We start from the raw sequence: 26,186 nt of genomic DNA, 5'->3' as shown, positions 1-26,186 counted from the left end.
AGTTTACATAAAAGGAATATGTAAGAGACCAAAGACATATAAGGAAAGAGAACCCAGGAGACAGGTATAGTCCATGGGAGCAGTCTGGAGTGGGTGCTGGCAAGGGGCTAAGAAGCAAGAAGACACATGACCTGAGACAGAGATGGGAAGACCAACAGGGCCATGGTGATGAGGCGGGGCTGGAGCTGCTGCTGAGGGGATGCGGCGGCTCTGGGGCTGTCCTGGACCCAGGATGAGCCTCCTCCTCCTGGCCCCATCCCAGCTCTCAGGCGCTTTCTGGTTTCCCAAGTCTCTTATATCACTGAAATAACTTCTAACTGCTTTAGGTAGCCTGAATGAACCAAAAAAGCTTAATACAACATAGATGGGAACTGAAACCACGAAGATAGAAATCTCCTGGAGAACATGTAGAAGAGATGTCCAGGGTGGAACCCTACCTACTGCTAATTCTGAAGGAGTAGATTGAAAGGACACTGGGAAGCGGAATGAGAGAGACTGGCAAGTGAAATAAGGGACGTTGGAGAGTGACTGGCTCTGGAGTCCAAGCAAGTGGAAAGAGTGGTCAACATAAAAAGTGTCTCTCAGGGATCAGGAAAGGTGAGACTTAGTGTGCCCACTGGGTTCAGCAGCCTGGAGGTGAGTCACTGGTGACTCGGTGGGAGTCGTGTCAGGAGAAGGGGGAAGCCAGGATGCAAGGGCGAAGGGCAAGTGGGAGGGAGGGGCGCCTGGAGGGTGACCCGCTAGGGGCTGACAGAGTCCCCACCGCAGCTTCAGTGTCTTCACTGGAGGAGGGAGGGGAGGCAGGAGCTGTCAGGGAGTGGAAGGCTCTGGAACAGTGCAGTGAGGATTGGAGAAGGGCATGTAAAAAGACTGGTGAGCGGGAATGAGGACTACCTGAGATTAGAACCCCCAAATATACAGAACTATGAATCTCCACAGACAGAGGAGTTCCTTCAATACCCCCACCACCCAGGTGTAGGAGGGGAGAAGCTGCTCAAAGCATCAGCCTAGGATGTCCAGGTTCCAGGCTGGGTCAGTGGCAGGTTAGTGGTAAAAGCAGAGGGAGTTGTAAGAGGGTTCAAAGTTTCCACCCAGGCTCTTGCTGTGAAGGGAGAGATGCCAGGACCAGCTGACTAGCAGGCTGGGAGAATTGCAGGGCTTTGTGAACCTGAGGGTGCCTGAACACACGCGTCAGCTGGGGAGAATGCAGGTGAACAAGAACTTCAGTGCCTGGCCAAGGCGAAGGGTGAAGGCAACACGGGGCCATCCTGAGACTGACAGGCAATGTCTGTGGGTTGTCGGAGGGACGAGGATGTCCATGGGAGAGGACAGGACATGTGGTGGAGAGGACAGCTCCAAGCTGGTGCCAAGACAAGTGAGCATATGCGGCTGGGGAATAGCAGGAGGAGGCTGGGGGAAGCTCAGGGAGAAGGCTAGGGAAGGGGCCGCTGGGTTCTGGGGTAGGAGGCTGGGGAGAGGGGCAGAGAGGACAGTTGGTATCCGAGGCCTGCAGGCAGGGATAGATCTCTGGTGACCCAGCTTAGCTGAGGGTAGGGCAGGGCCAGTGCTGGGAGCTCTAGGCAGCCACACCAGCCACTGGCTCATCCCTTTACCATTCACATTTGTGCCCATGCAGTTGGACATCCTTTGTGCCGGCCACGCCCTCTCCCTGCACTCTGCCCACCCCTCCTTCCCCCGCCGCTCAGCCCCACACCTCTTTGATGGCTGCCATGCGCACGGTCTCATAGTAGTGCAGGGGTGCATCGGGTGTGCTCATGTCGTAGCCAAAGCCTGCAACTGCCACCTCATCACAGCCGTGGAGTGCCATGGTCACTGCCACACTGCCAAGAGTTGGGATGTTCTGGAGGAGAAGGAGGAGGTGCAGCGTTCAGCTGGAGGGTTGTGTGAAGCTGAGATGTCCGGCTAAGCTCCCCAGAACTGAGCTCCGTTCTCAAGGACTGAGCCCTCTGCTCCTCACCCTGCTGCTCACCCTTCTTTCCCATGTTCCCTCTGACCCATGTCCCCTCCTCCCTCTCCAGGGGCCCAGCTATCTCACCCCTCGGCCCATGAGGCCGTTGTTGAAGGGCAGTCCAATGAGGGTGAAGGCGGCCTCCTGGATGAAATACGGGTTGAGGATGCGAATCTCAGCGGGCTCCTTGGGCACTCGAGTGGCCACAGATTTCCAGAAGCCATCGGAGGCGCTCTGTAGACACAGCACAGTGGGCATGAGCTGGCCCATAGCTTGTGATGGGGCTGTGTGAGTAGCAGGAACCCAAAGTGTGGACAGGCCAATGAGAACAGAGTGGGGACACGGGGAGGCTGGGGAGTGTGGAATAAACACAGCTGGCAGAGGGAGGACCTGTGTGTACACTGGGGACACAGGATGTGTGACAGAGACAGAAGTATGTAGGGAACAGTGAGCATATGGAGGGCACAGGGTGTGGCCCATGGGTGTGTTGCTCTGGCCTGAGGGGTTCCTGTATGACAGGAAGCCCCGGCCCCTTTGCAGCTATGGGGGGACGTGCGGGAGGCGCCTGCCCTTCTCTCCTATCTGCCCGGCTGCGCTTGCCTCCTTTCCCTTCTGCTGTCTCTCCTTGCTCTCAGTCAACTGTTCTAAAGTGAACCTGAAAAACAAGCACAGAATGTGAGCTGGTACGGCACAGCAGAGCTCTCAGACCCCAGTTCTGCCACGATTAGAGGTGGGTGACTTTGGGCAAGTGACAAGCTCTCTGAGCTTTAGTTTCTTTACTGCAAAATGGGATCATTCTTCCTCAGAGATCTCAGACCCTCCTGGAAGGACATCAGCTCTGAAGCCTAGCATCGCAGTGTCCATTCCAGGGCCACAGCTCCCTCTCCTAACCCTCTCCCTTCCTCTAGTTCCCAGTCCTCCCTCTCTGTTCAGGGCACTGGTCCTTCCTGCTCTAGTTCCTGAAGGACAGCACTTGAGCTACTCTGATGATTTGCCTCAACTCCCTGCCCCTGCCCTTCTATTGTCCTAGCCTAGGGAAGCCCTGAACTTGGGGTCAGCCCATGCATCCACCTTTCTATTCTCACAAGCGGGCTCCTGAGTACTGCTGGAGAAAGTCACAAACCGACCTTGCAGACTAGAGGAGTTGCCAGGCCATGGACTCCAGCCTGCTATTTTTTGTTTGTTGCCTAGAAAACGAAAAGAATCAATGAAACTTAGAATGGATAAAATAATTTGGTAATAGGATCTGCACTCTGATAGGAAACAGTCATAATACAAAAGATGCCATTTGCAGTCCTAACGAAAAAGATATAATATTGCGCAATAAACTTAAATATATGGGATCTACAATAAAAAAAACTACAATCCTAGGAATTTACCCTAAGAATACAGTAGCCCAGTTTGAAAAAGACATATGCACCCCTATGTTTATTGCAGCACTATTTACAATAGCCAAGAAATGGAAGCAACCTAAGTGTCCATCGGTAGATGACTAGATAAAGAAGATGTGGTACATATTCACAATGGAATACTATTCAGCCATGAGAAAGAAACAAATCCTACCTTTTGCAACAACATGGATGGAGCTAGAGGGTATTATGCTCAGTGAAATAAGCCAGGCAGAGAAAGACAAGCACCAAATGATTTCACTCATATGTGGAGTATAAGAACAAAGAAAAAACTGAAGGAACAAAACAGCAGCAGAATCACAGAACCCAAGAATGGACTAGCAGTTACCAAAGGGAAGGGGACTGGGAAGGATGGGTGGGAAGGGAGGGATAAGGCGGGGGGAAGAAAGGGGAGCATTATGATTAGCATGTATAATGTGGGGGCAGGCACGGGGAGGGCTGTGCAACATAGAGAAGACAAGCAGTGATTCTACAGCATCTTACTACGCTGATGGACAGTGACTGAAATGGGGATTGTGGGAGGGACTCGGTGAAAGAGGGGTACCTAGTAAACATAATGTCCCTCATGTAATTGTAGATTAATGATACCAAAAGAAAAAAAACTACAATCCTTTATGAAAGATACAAAAAGATGACTTGAAAAAATTGGGAGACCAAGTATATTCTTGGATGGGAAAACTGAGTATTAGCACAACACCAATTCCTTCCAAATTAATGTAGGCTTAAGTTAATTCTGAGAAAAATCCCAATAGAGTCTTTGAAACTTATCAAAGGATTCTAAAAACACACCCAAAAGATTTACCAGGTAAAAATAGCGCCCCCAAATTTAAAACTAAGATACTAGAGTATATTATGAATTTGCAACTATTAAAATGTTGACAGATGTATAAGAATCAATACAAAGATCAATGAAGCAAGACAACCCAGAAGCAGACCCCCCTCACTAATCACACACACACGCACATGTATATTTACATAAATATATATAACACTTTAGGTTATGATAAAGAAAGTTTTCCCGTCAGTGGGAACAAGATGATTTTCTCAGTAAGTGACTTGAAAACTTGCTATTTAGAAAAAAGATCCATTTACTTCCTGTCCTTATACTATACACAAAGTAACTAAATGCTAAAAAAGTAAAAATAAAATTTAGATGTTTATTTTATCTTTGAACCTCCTAAATGTTAATGCATTGTTAGAAACAAAGAAAAAGATAAACATATTTTGACTTTGAAAACATTTTTAAGTGCTTTGGTATATCAAAAACATAATAAACAAAATTAAGAGGGAAGCAAAGTGGGAAAATTTTTGTCATGAATAGTCAGAAGTACATATTTTAGAAGTTCATGAAAAATCAATGAGACCCCATAAAAATAGGGCAAGAACATAAAATAAGGTTAAGAAGCATGAAAATAGTGACAAAGAAATGCAAATTAAAATAACAAGATACTTTTATTTTAATCCTCTAAAATATGTATGTGTGTATGTGTATCTATGTATACATTTTTTAGTGCTTGTGGTGTCTGAGGGAGAATTCTCCTACACCACTCTATGAGTCAAATATGGTGCTGCCCTTCTAAAAAGCAACCTGATAATATGTATCAAAGCCTCAAGATTGTTTATACCTGATGACTGCAACATTTCTCTTCTAAAAGTAATGAAAATGGTGAAGACCTCGTGAAAGTAAAAAGCCAGAAAAAAAACTAAAGTTTACGATACAGGTTTGGTTAAATGATACCTATCACTGAATGTTACTGACATCACAATTTCATTTTCTAAGAATTTTGTCACAGAGATGAGCCAGAATTTATTTAAACAATCCTGTTGTTGGACTTCTAAGTTGTTTCCAGTTCCCTGAGATCTGGTACTCCTCCTGTGCTCCCTAATCTACTGTCCATTATCCCATCTTCTAATGAAACCTGGGAATCGACTTTAGGTTCATCTCTCCAGCGCTCTCTAACCTACTGGTTATCTAGCTCTTTTGATTCAATCTCCTTAGAATCCCATGGATCTATCCCTTCCTCCCAAACCCACTGCTGCCACCTTCAGTCCTGGTCTCATCATCTTTCAGCTGAACCATCCTAATGACCAGCCATTGACAGCATCTGTCTTGAGTGCTCAGCACCCCAGAGTTCAGGAGAGTGACTGGAACAAAAATGGGACATGGTACTTGTAGGATTCCAGTCACTTACTCAACAAAGATGTAATGAGTGCCTAGAACGGGCCACTTCTGTTCCTAAACCACTTTCCACTCTCTGCCAGAGTGCTCTTTCTCTATACAGACCAGATCACATTACCATGGTCCACAGATCTCAGCTTTCTGGCCCGTAACCTGGTCTGCCTCTCGAGGCCCCACTTCAGCCCACCTCAAGTTCACGCTTGCTAATTCGTGCCTCCATGCTTGTGCTGACGGTGCTCCTTCTGTCTCTAACGGCTTTCCCACCTCTAGCCACCTGATCTGTCCTATGCATTTGTTACAACTCAGCATCTCCTCCTTCCTCATGTCTTGCCTGACCCCCTTCATCCCAAGGTAGAAATGACCTCTAACCTTTGGAAGGTGATGAAATACAGAGTTAAGATCTGCTACGGTTTGAATGTGTTTCCTTTTCCCCAGTTCACATGTTGAACACCTAATGCTCAAGGTGATGGCCTTGGGAGGTGGGGCACTCATGAGTGGGATTAATGCCCTTATAAAAGAGACCCCAGAGAGATCCAGCACATCGTCAGCTGCTCAGCTGTTACCACGAGCATCAGTGGTGTGTTGCAACCATCCACTCTGCAGGGCAGGGCTCCCATCGGACTCAATCCTTAGCCTAGCACTGCACCTGACAGCGGATGTTACAGGAGGCAAGAAATCCACCCAAGGCTCCTCCACTGCCCTCAGCAGCAGCATAGAGCTCCCCACTGCTCAGCACCCCTTCAGGCTCACCTTCCACTGCCTCCGATGGACTCTCTCTGCTCCAGTCACTCCTCCTGTGTCTCCCCACCTTTGTAGCAACATCTCTCTCTCTGGAAATTATATCTGTCCTCCAAGGCCCAGCTCAAAGGATAGGTAGGCCCTTGGGGGCAATCCTCTCCAATGAGACCGAGAACAGACCCTAGACTATCTTCCTCCTGCATCTCCCTGTGTACAGGAGGTGTGTGTGTGTGTGTGTGTGTGTGTGTGTGTGTGTGTGTACAGATAGCTGAGATCTTACAGAGAACTGGGAGAAGTGTGTGTGTGTGTGTGTGTGTGTGTGTGTGTGTGTGTGTGGTGTGTGTGTGTGTGTACAGATAGCTGAGATCTTACAGAGAACTGGGAGAAGTGTGTGTGTGTGTGTGTGTGTGGTGTGTGTGTGTGTGTGTACAGATAGCTGAGATCTTACAGAGAACTGGGAGAAGTCCCTCTGGGAGGGCCCCGAGCAGAGAGGAACGGTGAGAGCCGGCCTGTGCCAGAGGCATAGCCCCTGTCCCTCCTCTAGAGTCTGGTGGGCCTCAACAGTTCCACCCCCACCCCCATGCCTGCCCCACACACCTAAGAGGAGAAAGAGTAGGGGCTCCAGGGAGGGCTAGGGAGAGGCAGGAATAGGAACCGGGGGCGTGTAGGGCTCCAGGCCAGCTCTCGTACACATCACTTTATTTACATCTCAACTTTCACCGGCTTCCCAGGTCTGGCCCCAAGATGAAGCAACACGCTCAAGGTCATACTAGTGGCTGTGCCAAGGTACAGACCTGGGTGTTATGACTCCAAGAGGGGTGCTCTTTCTGTCACAGCATTTATTACCATCACAGCTATTCCCACCTCAGGAATTCTGGGGGCCTGGGCTCGAGGATGAATGAGACCTCCCCTCTGCCCTCCAGGAGCTCTAAGGTGAGTTAAAGTTATATCTACTCTGGCTGGCATCCTGTTTCACCAAGGGGACTGAGGCTCAGAGGTGCGGGGACTTGCCCAAGATACAGACACAGCTGGGGGGAATCTGAGCCAGTTCCAGCCTCAGAACCTGGTTCTTCCCATGACACGAGATGCCTTCTCTGAACCAATATCTCTGGGCTTTTCCTGGGTGTGTGGTCCCTTAGGTGGCCAATCTGTAACACTGTAGGAGATTAGGTTATTATCTCAAACCCTCTGAGGATCCGAAAGAGCTTCAGTGAGCAGCAGAAACCTTCCGCCTCTTCCTCCCACCTCTCCTCTTTCCTGGACGAGAGATGACTGACCTGACCTCTTAGACTTGAGGTTACTGAGTGTGTCATGTTTACTGCTGTGAGCTGGAGTCACCCCCCCACACACAGCCCTTTTTAACTCCCAGCCCCTATGCAGTAGTGCCCCCAGCAGCCTGGCCCTGCCTCTGCAGCCCGTGTGCCAAGCTCTGAGGCTGTTACTGCCGTGAAGTTGGCAGCCAGCCATGGTAGGGCCCTGAGGGAAGCTGTCCTGCACCTGGGCCTCAGGTCCCAGACAGCCCTGCAGTAGAGCACTGGAACCAGCACGATGAACAGTTCAGTGCTTCTCTTTTATTTTGTTCCAGTCGGTCATTGTCCTGATGTGGAGCCTCCTGAGGAATTTCAGGGAAAGGAGGAAGGATAAGACCAAGATATGATTTGGGCACTTGTGTGTTTCCTCACCCATAAAAATATCAAGTACTAGTAAAACCTCAACTTGTCCCCTAAAATAAAAGCTGTGGTCTCTTTTTTCAGGACAACACACACAAGCACATACACATCATATTTTGCATATCATTGCAGAAGGTCGCAGAATCCCTAGAATCCAGGGGCTTTTCTGACTTCAGATTAAGAAGCTGGTATCGGATGAGGTGAGAACCTGAACAGAATCCTGTGAACACCACCAGTGAAGCGGCAGGTGAGGAAAGCGGAGCCCGTGGAGGAGACTGGGAAGGAGCGGTCACACAGAGGGGAAGGACAAGGGGAGAGGGAGCCTCGGAAGATACCAGCCTTGGACTCTGGAGAACCTTGATGCGTATCCTGATCCCACATCTGTGTGACCTGGGGCACATCATGTAATCTCTGTAAACCTCAAGTTCCTCGTGCCTAACAGGGATGACAAGACTCACTTCCCAATCTTGAGGATTATATGAGATGCTGTGCATTTTACAGCATCTGGCACCAGGTTTGGCACATAGCAAGAGCTCAGTAAATCTTATCTATTATGAGTGAGTGTCACAGAAGCCGAGAGAGTGAAGCCAAAGGTGTGGCCAGCCTTGCCGGACGCCACAGGGAGGCCAGGACACAGACATACATACATTCAAATGCGGGAGCCAGCTTTTCCCTATGGTTCCCGGCAGGAGGGCAGTGGGCGCGACTTCTTGCCACTGGGTGACACTGCCAAGCCTGCCAACAGAGCACAGCCCTGTCCCAGAAGGCCTATGCAAATGTGGTATAGGGCGTCTCACATCTCATTTCCCTAACCCACAGTAGCCATGCCAGCTAGTGACGCTGGCCCTGGAATGGTCAGCCTCTCCCCACGGCCAGCTGTGGGCTGCATTCTTTGTTGAATCCCTCTCCCTCCAGGAATGTCCCTGCCTCAATTAAGCCTGGACCCAGCTCATCAGTGTGGAGTTGCCAGTCTCCTGCTGGTCACAGCAGCCAGGAGCCAGGGGGAAAGCATCTGGAAGAAAGCATCTCCCGCCTGGCTCCCGCGCTGTGCCCCTGAGCCCTTGCAGGGTTCTTTCGCAGCCACTTCCTCCCTCTCTGTGGAGAGAAGCGGTCTGTGCGCCAGGATGAGAGGTCTGGGAGGAGAGAGGCTGCCCGTGGGCTGGCTTCCTGCAGCCAAGAGTAGGGCAGATGTGTTCGCTCCTTCTGCTTCCTGCTGGTGCTGCCTTGGGACAGGCCGCCAGCCTTCACGGGGGTCATGCTAACGGCCACCAGGTCTCCCTGCCTTCATCTTGCCTTCCTTCAATTCCCTCGCTTGCCTGTACAGATCTGATCCTGACACTCTCAGCAGTGGTTCTCCACCGCCCACTGACATAGCTTGCCAGGATAATTAAGAATGTAGGTCTGGCTTTTGTTTTTGTTTTCCTTACCCAAAAGGAGTTTAACCCAGTGGAAAAGACAATGGTGTATACAAATATCTCAGTACGTGGTATAATTATTATGATGTGAGAACAAGCAAAAAAAAAAATATCTGTTACACTTATTTACACTATTTACACAGAAGACATATCCCAAAGATGTTCACATGCATAGTGTGAACTAAGTGGGAAGAGAGCAAGGTGACATACTAAGAGAATTATGAGCAAAACGAAGGCAAGCTTGACAAGAAGGCTATTTACAGATGTAAATGCTTCAGAGCTAATGAGTAACCTGGATCAACAAACACACGAAGACCTGTTACATAGAAGCCATTTCACTTTTTGTACAAATATATGTTCAATAGTATTTCAGATCACCAACAATTTCCAAAACAAGGATTTTCATCGTACAAAAAGAGACCTTTCAGAGCCTCTGGTCCAGTCCCCTCATAACAAGGCCCAAGAGGTTTGTTTTCTTATCTACTCTCTTTCCCCTGAGGGACCCAGCCACCACCATTCTTCCCCAACAACTCAGACTTGAATCCTCAGTCTCCCCTGACCTTTCCCTTTCACACATCCCCAAGAACTACACAACTACCAAATCTGCAGAGTCTGCCCAGATCCATCCCACAGGTGTATCCTCCCCACCTTCCTGCTTTTTGTCAGCCCACCTCTGCTTGCGGATTGGGCTGCCCAATGATTCTGTAGGTCTGTTTTTGAACCCTGACACCCTAACTACAAACTCTGTCCCTGGGAAAGTTCTTTACCCTTTCTATGTCTCTTTATCCTCACCCGTAAAATAAGGGAAACAAGACTAGTTCCTATGTCTTGGTGCTATGACAATTAAAAGTCACACCCATAATATGTTTAACACCAAGTCAGCTCATTAGTTTCTGCTTATTGGTCCACAGGATAAAGTCCAAGCTCCTTGATGTGACTTTGGCTTACAAGACCTCTGTCCCTTGCTCACCCAGCCTCATCTCCGGCCATTGCCACCACATCCATGCAGGCTTTTCTCTAACATTTATGGGGCCAGGGACAAAATTATAAATGGGTGTCTATGTACCACATGTCTAATTTTTAGATTCTAAGTAACTGAAAGTTATAAATCAAAGTATCAAGCTGTTAAATAAAATATATTCTATACTCCCTTCAAAAATGGCATGGAAAGCCAGGCTTGAATTCTGACTCCTGGCAATCTGTGCTGAAGCATGGTAGTGTGAGGAGAGCAGGCCCACCCTGCCTCCCTTCCCTTCCCAGTCCTGGTCCCATTGCACATTCTGAGAAGTATTGTGTATACACGTGTGGATTACCCATTCCCCAGCCCGCACATCTAAGTTCTGCTCATGGCCTCTGCAAAGAGTACTCCTTGGGCTTAGGGGTCTGCACAGGGAGGTATATTCTACCCTCAGGAGGATGAAAGTGGACTTGGCACTGCTAGGCAAGAAATTCTGAGGTCTCTAGTACCTGGTCACAGTCCAGCAAGGGAGGATGGTCCTGGGGTGGGCATTTCCCTCTTGACCCTGCATATTCTTCACTCCATGGCAAAGGATTTGGCTGGAGGAGAGCCAGGTGCCCCTCCCTACAGGCAGTACTGTACCCATGCCACACATAGCTTACATTAAATTATTTTTAATTCACCAAAAATACCATGCTCATTGCCAGTGCTATTCTCCATGAAATTTCATCTCCATCTTGCCAGCCTCTACAAGAGGCTGGGGCAAGCAGCTCAGTTTGGGTCCAGGGCTTATATAAGTGATCTGGAGGTCAAGAAATGGGGCAGCTAGACCCTCTTGACTAGGGTGGCATCTGTTGCCCTGTGCCCAGGCCCTTTTGCTCTCCCAAACACATCGATTCCTGGGCCCTTTGGCTGGGCCCTCTGCCCAGCAGGCAGGCAGTGCTTGTCTTGCTGAATCCCACTTCTCAGGTGGGCAGCATCTGCAGACGAGCACTGTGGCAAGTGCTGCCATGTGCATTGTCTCACTCACTCCTCAAAGCGGTCTAACAGGAGCCTCTCAGAGATGCGTTTACTGTCCTCATCATACAACAGAGGAAAGTGAAATGCAGAGATGTGGGCTGAAGCAGAGGAAGGGACTGGTTTCCATTCCCAGTACCGAATCCAGTGCTGTCCCACCAACCTTCCTGCATGAAGGAGGCAAGGGTGAGGGCGCCTCTGCGGCTGCTGACTGCTTTATAATCTCTCAAGTAGCCCAACCATAATTTACATAATAAACCCTGTAGGTTATATTTGGGTTTGGTCATTATAGATAACACTATAATAAAACCTTTGCGTTAAGGCTTTTCCTTCCTCTGGTTGATGGCTCTTGGTGCCCAAGTGTCATTTCCTTTCCAAAATGCTTGTTCCCATGTACACCCTGACTAGTAGCCTTTGAGAGCACCTGTCACTGAACTCTTGCCAGAATCATGCATTATAATTTAAACACACTCTTTAAAGATGTGGTAGGTGAAAAGGGCATCCTGTTGCCTTCATATGATTTCCTCTGTCTGCTGAGAAGGTTAAGCATGTGTCTGCTGTTCACTAGCTGTGCTTCCTTCGGTGTGGTTTGTTCTGTCCCGTGCCCATTGTCTGCTGAGGTTCTAATGGTCTGCTTGTCAACTTCTATGATAATAACAACTTGTCACATTTCCTAAATATACTTTCAAAGCTTTGTGTATCCAGTCTTTTGTGTTGTTGTTGTTAATTTAAATTTTCATATATGTTCAAATCTGAATTCTCCAAGCACTTCTGTCCCTTGAAAGTTCTTTTCCTTCCAGGGATTTGATTTCTGTTCAACTTTCTTCGAAATTTCCTTTAGTTGTATTTTTTTCATTTTACTTTTTAGTTCATTTGGAATTTATTTTGATATATGCTATGAAGAGAGGGTCAGAAAACCTCTTTGAAAGCTATATTTGGACAAAGCAATGAACAAAAATAGGAGTCGGCTTGGGGCCGACTTTGTGATGCTGACTGACAGCTGAAAGAGGCCAAGCGCCAGGGACTGTTTACTTTCATTTCTTTATCAAGGAGAATGATCTTGGAACCGGAGAAAGAAGATCAAACACGGCTAAGAGGAAAGAGATGCCCAGGAGAGGCAAAAGGAGAGTGAAAGGGCGCAGGGTCTGAATCTGAAAGAATGATCCCCCGGGGCAGGGAGAGAGAGGCAGCCTAGCTAAGAGGAAGGAGCCTCGGCTCAGAGTCATTCAGGCAGGGTCCTGACCCAGCCAGAAGTTATTGCCTTACTCTGGGCCTTAGTTTGCACATTTATTTACTCATTTATGTATGCCCACTGTTTCAAACACTGCTGGAGGTGATGGACTTACGGAGATAACAGGACGTTCCTGCCCTCCAGGGGCTTCTAAGAGTTGATGGGTAAGTAAACCCTCACGTGTAATAAGTGATGAGCATTAATGGACAAGACTCAGGAGGAGTGGCTCCTACAGCCTTGGGAAGGGGGGCAGGTGAGGCATGGAAGTGTGAAGTAGGACATCTGTTTCGGAATAGTCAGAGTGGACAGTACATGCTGGCTTCAAGAAGGAGAGGCAAAGGCAAGGAAGGCTCGGAATGGCCACAGCATGGGTGCTCTGCTACAGGGTTTGCATTTTATCCTGCAGGTCAGTGGTTCTCACAACTGAGCCTCTATCAAAAATCACCTGGACGGATCATTAAGACAGACCTCTGGGACCACCCTCTGAGTTTCTCCTTCAGAGGGTCTAAGATAAGGCCCTAAAATGCATTTCTGACAAGTTTCCAGGCTATATGGATGCTACTGGTATGAGACGACACTTTGAGAATGACGCATGCAGGCAATGTAAGCAGGTGAATGAACCAACCAGACGGACACTTTCAGACAGCTGATGGCTTCTGGCACAGATGGGGAGACTGGATTGAAGGGAGACCTGACTGGAGGTGGGAAGAGAGGAAGCTGCTGAAATAATCCAAGTGAGACATTTTTAAAAACGACAGTCACAGATTTGGAGACTAAATGAATGCAGAAGGTAAAGGAGATGGTGGCACACCAAGCATGCTTCCCAGGATTTGGCCATGAGCTTGTAAGAATCAGGGCTATGCCTAGAGGTTAGTGCTGTGCCCAGGACACAGTAAATGCCCACTGGAGGTCTGCTGACAAGCTGTTCCTTTAAAGGGAGGCAGAGGTTGAATCTGTGGGATTTAGATGCAGGTCACCACTGGTAGAGGTTTGGAAGCTAGTCTGCAGAGAGTTGAGAAACAAAGGAGAACATGAAGATGCATCAAGGACAGGTGATGAATCTGTCTAGAATCTTGAAAAAGAAGGGAAGGAGACAAGGCCTTTATTTTTAAGGTGAGAGAGACCTGGACAAATTTATAGATGTGAGAGGAGGATCCAGTAAAGAGAGGAGAAAAGAGAAACATGAAGGAAGACAGCTCCTGAGGGGGTGGGACGAGCTGGTGTCCAAAGCCTAGGAGAAAACTGACCAGCAGGAGCATAGAATGGATGGTGGAGGAGGGAAGCTAGGGTTGGGGCTGCAGGTTAAGTTCACAGGCTGGAGGCTGGGAAGCTGAGAGTCCTCGACTGTTGACGACCTTCATTTTCCCTGCAGAGCTGGCTCTAAGGTTTCTGCTTAGGGTAGGGATGGAGGTACAGAACTGAAGATGATGGTGAGGGTAGGTTCTAAGAGGAATTATGACCAGGGACAGGACACAGGAGGGGCAAACAGCATCGAGATGCTGGTAGGGCAACACCACAAATGTTACTATTTCAGCTGTAGCTTCTTTCTCCATGGGTGACTGCCTGGTACTGGACTGGCTGGATGTAGAGAAAGCCAGGGGAGAGGGAGTTGTCAAGTGAGAGAGGCAGTATTTGAAGCATAGAACTCCATGTGACTTGGGTGGTTGATTTGGATTTGCTGAATAGATGAATCAGTGAATAAATGAGGGGCAATACAATGCGATGGTTAAAGTGAGACCCACTTGGTCCAAAATGTGGCTCTACCTCCTCTTAGTCCTCATAGCATCAGCCTTATGGGGTTGTTGAGGTGGCTAAGATAGTGCATGTCAATGATAAGGACAGGTGGAAGAGCCCTTAACATTTTTCTAGACCATGGAAGTAGGAACTAATGGATGGAGGATTCTAAGCAGAAAGGTGATGTGGTCAGATTTATTTTGTAGGAAGATCCCTGAGACAGAGTCTGAATTCAGCTCTACCACTTAACTAGCTGTGTGATCATAAGCAAGTAACTCATCCTCTCTGTGCCTCAGCTTCCTAATCCCCAAATGTGGATAATAACAATACCTATCTAATATGGTCACCACAAGAATTGAATGAAGGAACTAAGAAAACTAGTAAACAGAGCTTAACAAGTGACAGCTATAATGATAATGGAAGGAGGGAGAAGAGGAAGAGAAGGACAGCAGGAGGATGAAGAAGAAGAGGGGGTAAGAGGAGATGACAATGATAATAATGATTAAGAGGCACAGTCACCAGGAGGTCACAGATGACAGTGATGCAGAGGAGCAGAGGGTGGTGCCAATCCCCAATCCCTGAGCATTTTCTATGTGAGGGAGGAGAGGTGATGTTAGGATGCAGCTGCGGGGAATGAGCACGGCTCCCTCCCAGCCTTCTCGGGATGAGAGGCATGCGTGAAGGAGCCGTGTCCACTGGAGACATCGGCCAAGGAAACAGTACCCCGGACACCTTGTCTCAGAGGTTGGGAAAGGAGACTGTGGGGCGGGGACCACAGATGCTGGCTCAGCAGAAGCCTCGTCAAGCAGAGGGAGGGCACAGTGTGTGCCAGCCTCACTGCCCTTTTTAGGGGCCCTGCACTGAGTCTTCCCTGCAGTGAGGTGGTGTCTATACTGAGCTCCTTCTGGGCAGAGCCCATGCTAAGGCTTTGTATCTGTCTCAGGCCTGGAACAGATTATAGGTTAGGTGCAGATGGACTGTCAATCCCCATCTTGGGCTGGGCCAATAAGGCCTCTGCGATATAGTGAGTCATAAGAAACGTATTTAGTCATTCATATGACCAAATATGTATTTCCCAGGTACATATGGTCTTCATCCACAGTTCCTGAAAACACTGCAGAGTCTTAAAGGTGAAATGGGTGTTTGGTCATGTTAATGAGAGACTTTTGGACCCCCGACCCAAGGGCGAGGGCTGGAGGTGAATCAGCCAGTGGCCAACAATTCAATCTTGACTATGCAATGTAGCCCTACAAAAACCCCTGAGAAGAACTTATTGCTGCCTCTTCTCTGCTCATATGGATCTTGCTTCTTGGTTGGGAGAATTTCTATGCTTGGGAAACCAGAACACCTCCACGTGCCACTGAGCCAGGCCCCAAGCTCCACAAGGATAGAAGCTCCTTTATTGGGGACCTTGCCCCATGTCTCTCTTCATCTGGCTGTTAACTTGTATCCTTTATTAAACTGGTAAAAGTGTTTCCCTGAGTTCTGAAAGCCTCTCTAGCAAATTAATCGAACCTAGAGGGGAGGTCGTGGGAAACTCCAATCTGTAGCCGGTAGGTCAGAAGCACAGGGAATGTGCCTGAGGCTTGAGCTTAGCGTGGGAAGTTGGGGGTGGAGGGCAGTCTTACAGGACGGAGCCCTTAACTTGGGAATCTGGTGCCACCTCCGGGCAGATAGCATCGGAACTATCCGGGCAGATAGCAGCAGATAGTTCTTGGACACCCTGCTGGTGTTCGAGAATTGCTTGGTGTCATGTGCAGGAAGACCCTTTCCCACATACTTACACACATTGGAATTGGGTCCGGGAACCCAAATGGAGTTAATTACTGCTGTGTATAATATTGTTACTGTTATATATATATATATATGTAGAAAAAGAATACACAAAATCATTTGGTGTCAGAGGAATGGGATTAACAGCCTCATATATGGAGACCTGGGAGCCCTGTTTGCCCCATAGATCTCCCAGAGTTAGCCTGCCCCAGCTGCCTTTCCCAGGAAGCCCCTCTGGGTGTCCATCTCTCCTCTGGGCCTCGCTTCTGACCCCTGCTTTTAGGTCAAGTCCTAGCTCAGGTCCTACAGCCTAGACAGACAAGCACCTTACTCTAGTGCATTTGGGCTTTTCTAACAGCAACAACACCAGTAACAATAATAATAAAATAATAAATAGCATTAATAATTGCCACACAAAGCCCTTTTTAAGTGCTAAGCACTATACCAGGTGCTTCTGTGTTTGGTCTGGTTTAATTTTTAAAACAATCCTGAAAGATGGGTAGTACTACTACTATTTTATAGATGAGACTAAATTTAAGGAGCTTAGGTAATTTGCCTAAAGTAATCCAGTTAGTAAGTGAGAGTCTAAATTTAAACCCAAGTCTTTATGACTCCACACTGCTTTATCCTCTTAAACCATGTTGTCTCTCTAAAATTCTGGGGCACAATTCTCCGAGCACAGATGTGGGGCCCCAGCCAGTCCTTCCCCACAGACTGTCTACATCTGGAACAACAGGCCTGTGTTGAGGTTGTGCAGGGGCCAACCCTGCCCTTCTCCTCTCCCCTCCCCTTGCTGGGCTGGAGCCACACTCATACCGACCCAGCCCTGGCCTCAGGGCCTTGCCGAATGACAAGTCTGAGGCTGCTCACAGTGAGGCCAGCTTCCCAGAGCATGAGGAATGTTCACTTTCCAGGAGTGAGGATGGGGGGCAGAAGGAGGAGGCAGCCAAGGGGATTGGACAGGTCCCCAGGGTCCCTGGGGCCCTGGGTTACCAGGCGTCCTGGGGCATGGTGGGGAGGCTGGCGGAGGCCGGAGGAATGGAGCCTGAGTGAGTGCGTGTGGAGCTCTGCCTCTCCCACGTCCTGCCCTCTGCAGGCCGCAGGGCTCCTCCCTCAGGACAGAGGATGGGCACCTGCGGCCTTCATCACACACCAGGGAGAATGCTCAGGCCAGAGCACCTACCATATGGCTTCACATCCTGGTTTTGGACTGTCTCTCCCACAAGAGCGTGAGACTCTGGGTCAGGAGCATGTTTACTCCATCTGTGGTCCCAGGGAGGAGGGCCGCGCTGGCACAGAGAACAGGGCCAGGTAGTGAGGACGCGCAGGCATGGAGGCAGACGGGCCTCTGAGAAGGACTTCACAAGAGCTGGAGGCCGCCCCTTCCCGCCATGGACTTACATACACCTCCATTTGCCTCCCGACCTCCGCCTGCCCATTCGGGAGTCCACTGGCGCTCTTCTGAGCTGCTCCAAGCACACATGGCCTGCTGGGAACAACTCCACCTAGCTTCTGGCTTGCCGAGGGCCCCTGGGGCCTGGGAGATAAAGGGCCTTTTGGTAACTTGTTTGGAGTTATCTGTGCTGCTGTCCAGTGAATCAGGGAACCAAATGGCCATAAATGGTGACAAGGAGAGCTCCCCTATGGATGAAGAAAGTACAGCCAGCCCTAGCATAGGCTGTCTGGTGGTGTTCAGTCTTCCTTTCACCCATCTTTCCCCGTTCTATCCCATCAGTATTCTAGGTACCAGGAAGTTACTTACAATGAGCAACTGCTCATATACTACGTGGCAGGCAGCAGCCATAGCTGAGGCCTAATACCTGTTCCAGCCCTGCCCAGCCAGGCCTTGGCTCCGGAACACAGAGCTGACTCCTGCCAGAATTCCACAGGTGAGCCTCCAGACAGGTGCAGAGAGCTCTCCAGCAGCCCAGAGGCCACATGGTTAGAAACATCACTGCAAGATCAGGACAAGCCTGTGAATGGGCACCAGGGAGGAGGAGGGTTGGAGAAGCAGCCTCTCCCACATTTACCTGGGTCTCAGTGCTAGATATTCCCTTTGGGGAGCCGAAGTAAAGCATAGGGTAGGTGCTGCAAAGGCATTAGCCCTAGGCAGGGGCTGAAACCAGTACTAAAGAGGCTCCTTGGGTAGCCAAAAGGGCCTGGGCAGGCGCACTCTGGGTGCTGGGGTTGGTGAGGCCATGGGCATCAGGGTCTCTCCTCTGGCAGTTACTCTCAATGTCCAAATTATCTTTGCGTTCGGAGCCAGGGAAGGCTCATCAACTCCTCCCCATCTCTCTTTCCTTCCCACTCACCCCCACCAACACCGGAAAGGAGTTCTTATCAATACATGGCTGGTCCTAAGTTCCTGGGCATGGCCAGGCCAGACATCGGCATGGGTGAGCATGTGCCTGGGCACAGCCTACACGTCCTCATCACAACCACTCTCATTACCTTCGATTAGCCAGCAGCCAAGGCCAGGCCAGGCCAGGCCAGGCGGCGAGCTCCTCAGTCTTCTGGGAAAAGTGAGGCCCTGCTGCCTGCTTCCTGAGTGGCCTGAGTGCAGTGAGTCTTCTGACTCTAGTCCTTCCTAGACTAGGGAAGGGCTTTCTTCCTTTTCTTTTTTCTTTCCTTATTCCCTTGAATAAATTGTAAGAGCCTTGAAATTAACTGACCTTGGTATTCTTGGAAGAAACAGGTGATAACACTCACCTGGCCAGCCCTGGCCCCTTTGGCCTGGCTGCCTGATTTGGGCTGCCTGTGCTACCCCAGTCTGCCAGGCAGGAAGCAGGACCTGCTGTTTGAGCCAATCCAGATCATTTACGATGACTGGGCATTGAGGGGTGGAAACAGCAAATGGGATCAGGGCTCTGCCCTCTAGAAGCCCCTTTGACAGGTGTCCAAGAACAGAGGCAAGGATGTGCCAGGAGGGGGTGGGCAGGTGGGCCAGGGTGAGAAAGCAGCCCCAGGCTCCCTGGGATTTACCAAGGCAGACTCCATTTCCTCCCACTCTCCCTTAAAAGTGCCTACCTGTGATCCCAATTCTTTTGCCTTCAAAGCAGAGGGAAGGACTATAACGACACCAGGGTCTAAAAACTGGGCATGCTCTCTCAGCCCCCATTCCGCCTGGTTTGTGTGGGCAGTGGGCCTTCTTGCAGCTGGGGCTGGCTGAGACCCAGCCCGTTCCTCTCCCTTGGGGAGCTGGGCCAGACCCAGTGGCACCTGGCTGCCTCATTCCTCTTTGCTTGGAGGTGGGCTACCCTTCCCACTGTCCCACCTACCTGAATTTCTGGGCCTGACTTCTGTCTTCTCTCTTGCTTGCTACCTACTTGACACTGTCTGCACTTGGCCTTGCTTGGGAAAGGGCTGTGGAGTTAAACCAGACTGCACTGAGACCTCCATAGGCAGGTTAAGCTGTTCCCACCCCACCTTCTCCCCCAACTTTCCTGTAAACCTCCACAAAGAACAACTAGCTTTTCACTGGAGGCGGAGGCTGTCTGTTATCATCCTCCTCTGATCAGAGGCCTGGTATGGGATGATGAATGGTCTGAATTCTGCAGTGTTCTTCCCCTGGGGTGGCCAGTGAAAGCTGGTTAGGGAAGAGAGGGAATGGGTCTGGACAAGTTGACAGGTGTCCCTGTAGGCCTAGAGCTGAGACACAGAGGACTCAGGAGGGGGTCAGTGGGTGGTCCACTAAGGAACAATCTGACCCTATTTGGCAACATAAGCCCCCTAAAGAAATGGGCCCAGACCCTGTCTGCCTAGAACAACGAGTACAGAATCTGATCATTCCCAGAGTGGAAGCAGACTCAGTGGCAGGTTGGAGACCCAACTGCAGGTCAGCAGTAAAAGTACAAAGTGGAGAGAGGCCAGGACTTATGAATTTGGGACTGGCCCCCTCAAACTCACTGAGAGGTCTGCTGTCCTTGCAGAGTGGCCTAGGGTCCAAACAAAGCCTTCCTCCCCTGAGGATGGGGCTGGATCCACATGATCACAGTCAGAGAGACTTTACACAGGTCGAGAGGGGCTTGGGGGGGCAACTGCAAAGTTAGAGCAGGAGGGCAGGAAGATCAGGAGCAACACGGGGCCTCAGCCAGACAACAGCGTTCCTTACAGGGGGTCCTAAGTTGGGAAGGGCCTTGGGGTCTGGCTGCAGAAGGCTGAGAAAAACCAGCAGCCTGGGCATCTAGAGGTGGGTGGCAAATACCAGGCATATCAGCTGCAGGGGTCTGGGCCAGTGACCCTTGGCATCTCCTGACCTTGTGACCCTTGGTTGCATCTGGGAGTCTTTCAGCTTTGGGTTAGTAATGCTCCTTTTGAAAGGTTCTTACTTATCTTTGCTGGGTTCATGGAAGGGCCTGACTTGGAAGCTGGGCAAGGCCAGGGCAGGAGGGGAAGGAGCTGGCGCACAGGGAGCTCACCACTCTCTCCTTGTGGACGATGTACTTCAACCACTTGAAGTCCTGCCACTTGAAGCCAGCGAGAACAAACAGAGAATCACGCTCGTATTGCTCAGGCCGCTGCATGGCGCCCTCAGGGTAGGTGATGCGCAGCGTGGTCTTGCTGCCCACGTCCTTCTCAAAGCCTTTCACTGGTGCTGAGTTCAGTCTATGAAGAGTGGGCCCGGTCAGAGCCTGCCTTGGTCTCATCGTGAGTGGTCTGTGGGCCTGTTTGAAGGCACCATGACCCCAGAACACCCAAGGTGTCGATAATGGGGAGCCTAGGTCACCTGGTGCCACCTAGCTTTCTGTTCCAGAGCCCTCTAACCCAGGGTTCTTCTTGAGGCTTCTGCTGACCTCCAGCCCAACTGACCAGATGGATAGACAGTTCTCACTGGGCTCAGGGACCAGGATTTGGGCCAGGACACACAGGTGCCCAAGCACTGCTTTGGGGAGCTCACCTGACCACAATGTCATAGTCATCAATTCTTGACCCCAGAGACTTGTTGGCGAGGACACCTCCATTGCCCATGATGATGCAGCGGCGGCAGCTGAGGCTGAGGGGAGAGAGGCACGGTCGTCTGGGGGGCTGTCTACTGGGCCTCCTTCTCCCCTGCCCCTTCAGCCCTTGACCCCATGCTCTTGGCCGGGCACAGGCTGGGACAGGAAGACCAATGGGCTTCTGGCAGCATTTCTGAGAGGAGGCCAGACCATACTGCAGGGAGCTGGCCACTTGGGGGTTTCAGACACCCCGAGACACTGACACTTCTCTAGGACAATGTGGGTAGGGAGAGGGCTCTGGGGCAGTGAGGAAGGAGGCTCTGGTAAGATGGCATTCTGCATTAAAGACTCCCCAAGCTTTAGTGTAGGGTTTGGGCAGGAGAGAGGAGAAAGTGAGCTAAGCTTGAGGGCTATACCAGAAAAGCCATAAGTGAGGAATGGGTTGGGAGGTTCCAGCACTTAAGGCTGGGTTCCCATGCTTCCAGGAGCCATCAGGAACCCCACTCATTTTGCTTCTCCTCCCTCTGACCCTGGGGCTTCCCCGCTCCAGGGCCTAGTGGCTACAGAACTGTCACTGCCTTGTGGACTTAAGCGCTGGCCCCTTCCACTGCCCCACCCTGCAGCCCCTCAGTCTCAGTGTCTTCAGTTCTCACCCTCAGACCTGGTATCTGAGGACCGAGATGTCTTGCCAGGGCTTAGAGCCCCCAGAGTGTAAGCCCAGCTGGATGGCTCTGTTTATCTGCTCACCCACCCATGTGTGTACTGTGTGTGCAGATGTGGATATGCTGGGGCATCTGCTCATGTCCAGGCCAGGCCAGCTAGGCCTCAACACCTCATACATGCTGGGACCATGGGGAGCCGAGGGGCAGGAGGCTGGGCAATGAATGGCTCACCTGTCCAAGGCAGGGGTCAGGCGGTACTCTTTGGTGACTGACAAGATGGCTTTGATCAGATTGTCTGTGGACAGAGGAGGGAGGTTACCATTAGAGGGTCAACTGAGTTCCCATGAAATGTTTGTCAATGAGCTGATTTGAAGGTACACATGAGCTGGGGCTGAAGTGGACATAGGTCAGCTGGGCCACTAGCCTCACTTCCTCCCTGAGAAAGGAGATGTTGGTAGGAGATCAGGTAGGCACTCAGCTCTGCCTGGGTCAGTCCCCAGCGCTGGCATGCAGCTGCTCCCCAAGGGCTTTCCTGCCCTTCCTTGGGAGTCTCATCTAGCTTTCAGAGGCTCTGCAATCATTCCCCCAGGACATGCATCCCCAGGTCAGGATTTGCCCAGAATGGGAGTAACTGCTCAGAGACAGAGACCCCACTGTGTTTACCTCCTGGCCCAACAGAGCAGACATTAGAGAGCAAATGAGGAGACGACCAATGATGAAGAGCTAGAGTGGTCCCAGCCAGATCCCCACTCAGACCACTCTGCTTTACTTTCTGATTCCATCTTCCCCTGACTTCCACCTCCTAACACTGCCAGTCTCTAATCCTGTTCTTGCCAGGCTGTCTCTACCTTCTACTTCTTTGGCTCCTGTGGGCTGACACCTGCCCACCTGTACTCCACTCAGGCTGCCCTCAGCAAGGGCCCCATGACCTCTTAGATCCTGTGATCACTGTTCAGATCTCATTCTTCCTGGCCTCTCTCTGACTTTGGCAATGATGATTTCCCTACTTTCAAACTCTGGTATAATGAGAACATTATAACATAATGTATAATGATGGTATTGGCATTGGAGTCAAATCCTGGCTCTGTTACTTAAGAGTTCTGTGACCTTAGATAAGTCACTTACTTTCTTTGTGCCTTGTTTCCTCATCTTTCAAATGAAGATTGTAATTCCTACTCTGCAGAGTTGTCAGGGAGATAAAAAAAGATAATATATGTAAAGATGTAAAGATTAAGTAAATTGGTACAGCCACAATGGAAGCATCTTAATAATATCAAGTAAAGATGTAGATGTGCATAGACTAAGACCTTACAACTCTCCTCCTAGGTGTACAGCATCCAAACACTCACATGTGTTTAAGGGGACTTGGATAAGAATGTTCATTGCAGAACTGTTTTTAATAGCAAAACATTGGAGGCAACTTAAATGTCCACCAAGGGAAAATAGATGAAATGTGAACATGGAATACTACACAGCAGTAAAAAAAGAAAAAAAATCAATGATCTAGAGCTATCTGTGTACCAATACATATAAATCTAAAAAGCATAAGCAAGAAAATCAATTTGAAAACTACACACACACATACACACACACGATACCATTTGTAAAGTTTAAAAACATGCAAAAACAATGCTATATTTTCAGGGGCTATGAAATAGAAATAAGTATGTCATAGAAATATATAAATAGGCATTGGGATAATAATACCAAAACTAGAATGGTCTCCTGAGGAGGGAGGGGAATGGAGTGAGAAGGCCCACATAGGGCTTTAATTTAATCTTGTGTTTTCCTTCTTAAGCTGGGTAGAAAGTGCATGGGTGCTCATTATATTAGTTTTTGTGCTTTTTTTATATGCCTGAAATATCTCATGTAAAGAAAGGATACCTCCAAACTTCAAAGTAACATAATTTTTTTAAAAAAATGGGGTGGACAACACTGTCAGATGCAGCCAAGAGGTCAAGGTAAGGACTGAGAAGTATCCTCTGGATTTCATGAGGGCACTGAGCGGTTTCACTGGTATGGTGGAGGGAGATGTTCTCAAGAGTAAATGGTGAGAAAGAGACCACAGGCATAGCTACTCTTTGTACAAGTTAAATGAGAACAGGGTACGGAAACAAGCCTTTAAAGAATGTTCTATACTAAATGTCCTGAGATATACCTTATAGTGGGCTTCAGAGAAGGCCACCTTTTCTCACCTCTGATTTTACCTCTGTGGAAAAACATATTGCTACCAATTGGCCAAGGTCAAGGATATGGGTTTGGCATTTTTTTTATAGAAGGGAAACCTTAGCTAAAAGGACATAAACTAGGGGCTGCTGTGTTCTTGCTGGCCAATGGGCTGTGTATCAGCCTTTCCCAGCCTCTTTGTGGCTTAGTAGGATCTGAGTCTTGAGAGGATTTAGGAGAAAAAAATAGGCTGCTTGGCTACGTGCACCCAGGAAAGAAAGAGTTGTTCATACACTTCAGTCCGACCCATTAGATTTGTCTGTGGAGGTCTGTCAGAGCCCCAGCTCAGGAGTGCCCTTTTACTGGCCACTGTCTTCTTTTCGGGGAGGGTGGGCTGATTGAGTAGAGGGTTCAGGTATTCGAGTTCCCGAGCCAAATGATATCACCCCTTTCCAGGTATCCTATTTAATTCTGACTACGACCTAATATTGGTATTATTCTATCCATTTAACTGATGAAGAAACTAAAGCACAGACAGGTTAAGTAACTTGTCAAGATTACAGCTAGTAAGGAGATCTGACTGTTCAGTGGCTGAACCTAAAGCCCAAACTCTACCATACCACAAAATAGTGCAAGACCTTGACAAGGAAGCAGAACTATTTAACTATCAAGGGTGGGAAAGTCTTAAGTTAGGAGGGACCTTCAAGGCTGAGCAGTGGCAGGGATAGTTTTGAGGGTATAGGGTGAAAAGGTTAGCCTCAGACAGGATTAAAAAAGGCCTGGAGGGGAGACTTAGTTAAGGTACAACACAGCAGGAGGGGATGAGAGAGGAGTCCAGGGCATTCATGCAGGGTGCCTCTTCTAAGGGATCCCCATGCCTAGTCCTGTAGCAGCTGGCTCTGGAACCCTCTTCTGCAACCCCACAGCACTGTGCTCTTCCCTCACCAGTGCCTTACAGTCCCGTGTGCTGAGTGTCTGGCTCTAAGAGCAGAGCTTTTGGAGGAGAGGGACCACATGTGTCCACCCCATTCTTGTACACCCAACTCTGGCAAAGTGGTGGTATCCAAGTAAATATTCAATGGTAGAAGTAAGACAAAGGAAGGGAAAGATGGAGAGAAGGCAGGGCATTGTTAAGAGTGGGGAAAAGTAGGTGGAGGCCTAGCATAGGGACTTCAGAGTGTACAGTCCTGTCCTGAAGTGTAGGAAAGCTGGAGGATGAAATGTTAACGTAGAGTGGGTCAGGGTTCCCAGCGTACCTTGACCTTTGATCCCAAAAGGCGGCACAAATTCCCGGATCCTGGCCCACTTGCGGAAGGAGTCATCCAGGAACATGGGTGCTGGCTTGGAGAACCTGGAATACAACAGGGATGTTGAGGATCCTAAAATGCAACTGGCTGGAATACTGGCTGGCTCTTCTGTACATCTGTCTTGGCTATGGATCTGCTGGAAGCCATCTTCCACATTCCAGCACACCCTCCCTACCCCAGCCTGCTCAGCCATCTTCCACATTCCAGCACACCCTCCCTACCGCAGCCTGCTCATGGGTAGCTGCTGTGTGAGGTCAGATCTTGTTCAGTGGAGCCTGAGTTTGAAGGAGTATGCCTAGCCAATCCTTATGTGGCCAGCTGGAGGAGTAGAGAGAGAAGATCCACTCAGCAGGGATCAGTAATTCAGAGCTGGAGGCTCTCTGGCAAGTTTTCCAGCATGCATCCATCAAATAGTCACTGCTGCCTACACTGTTCTGCAGTCTGGGAACATGGAGATGAGCCACTGTCCAGCTGAGCAGAAAAATACCCCAAAGTGCAGCTAGGGCAGGGAGACCGAATTCCAGAGGGAAATCTGGGAGGTGGACCCCCAGGGCGAGGAGGAAGGAGAATCCAGGATGGGAGGGCAAAGCAGGTGAATAGTCATGGGGGACAAAGGTTTGGCCGAGAAGGGAAATCCCAGAATCCTGTGGCTGGGAGGCGGGGCTGACCGGAGGCGAGCAGAAGCCTGAGCACATCTGTTGGCAGAGAGGAGGACAGAGGGAACTTTCACTCCTCAGGGCCATCTGGGCCTTAAGGAAAGGTGGGAGGGAAAGATGGCAAGAAGGAAGGATGAGGTGATGCTGAGTTGAGAAGGGACGAGACCAGTTTCCCTTTTCTGGTGAAAGCCGAGGAGTGTGCCAGGGCAGAGTGCAGGCTTGGGCAGAGGGGTGCAGAAGGGAGTGAGCACAGGAGGAACCATGCTCTTCAAAGATGGTTGGACAACAGGACTTCACTGGAACTCTGGTTTTGAGACCTTTTTCAGGGCACCTGGCAGCACAAAGATGGCCAGCACCCGGTTACT

The 26,186-nt window shown here is 49.7% G+C and overlaps 1 protein-coding gene across 7 annotated transcripts in view; it reads right to left on the bottom strand.

Moving 5' to 3' along the window:
- The window catches only part of ST3GAL3 (ST3 beta-galactoside alpha-2,3-sialyltransferase 3), a 198,650-nt gene that overhangs the window by 4,380 nt on the left and 168,084 nt on the right, over positions 1-26,186 (bottom strand). For 5 of the 7 annotated variants that reach the window (XM_037002344.2, XM_037002345.2, XM_073233782.1 and 2 more), the window contains 6 exons: positions 25,115-25,209; positions 21,924-21,987; positions 20,991-21,086; positions 20,512-20,698; positions 2,057-2,203; positions 1,715-1,861 (listed from right to left, as the gene is read on the bottom strand). In XM_037002344.2, the coding sequence (XP_036858239.1) occupies positions 1,715-1,861; positions 2,057-2,203; positions 20,512-20,698; positions 20,991-21,086; positions 21,924-21,987; positions 25,115-25,209 (736 nt within the window). The remainder of the gene's footprint in view (positions 1-1,714; positions 1,862-2,056; positions 2,204-20,511; positions 20,699-20,990; positions 21,087-21,923; positions 21,988-25,114; positions 25,210-26,186) is intronic. The other 2 variants (XM_037002347.2, XM_037002348.2) reach the window with 1 other exon arrangement.

This window comes from Manis javanica, chromosome 4 (assembly GCF_040802235.1).
Source record: "Manis javanica isolate MJ-LG chromosome 4, MJ_LKY, whole genome shotgun sequence".
In the NCBI taxonomy this organism is placed as follows: Eukaryota; Metazoa; Chordata; class Mammalia; order Pholidota; family Manidae; genus Manis; species Manis javanica.
This window is presented reverse-complemented; position numbering and strand designations above follow the sequence as displayed.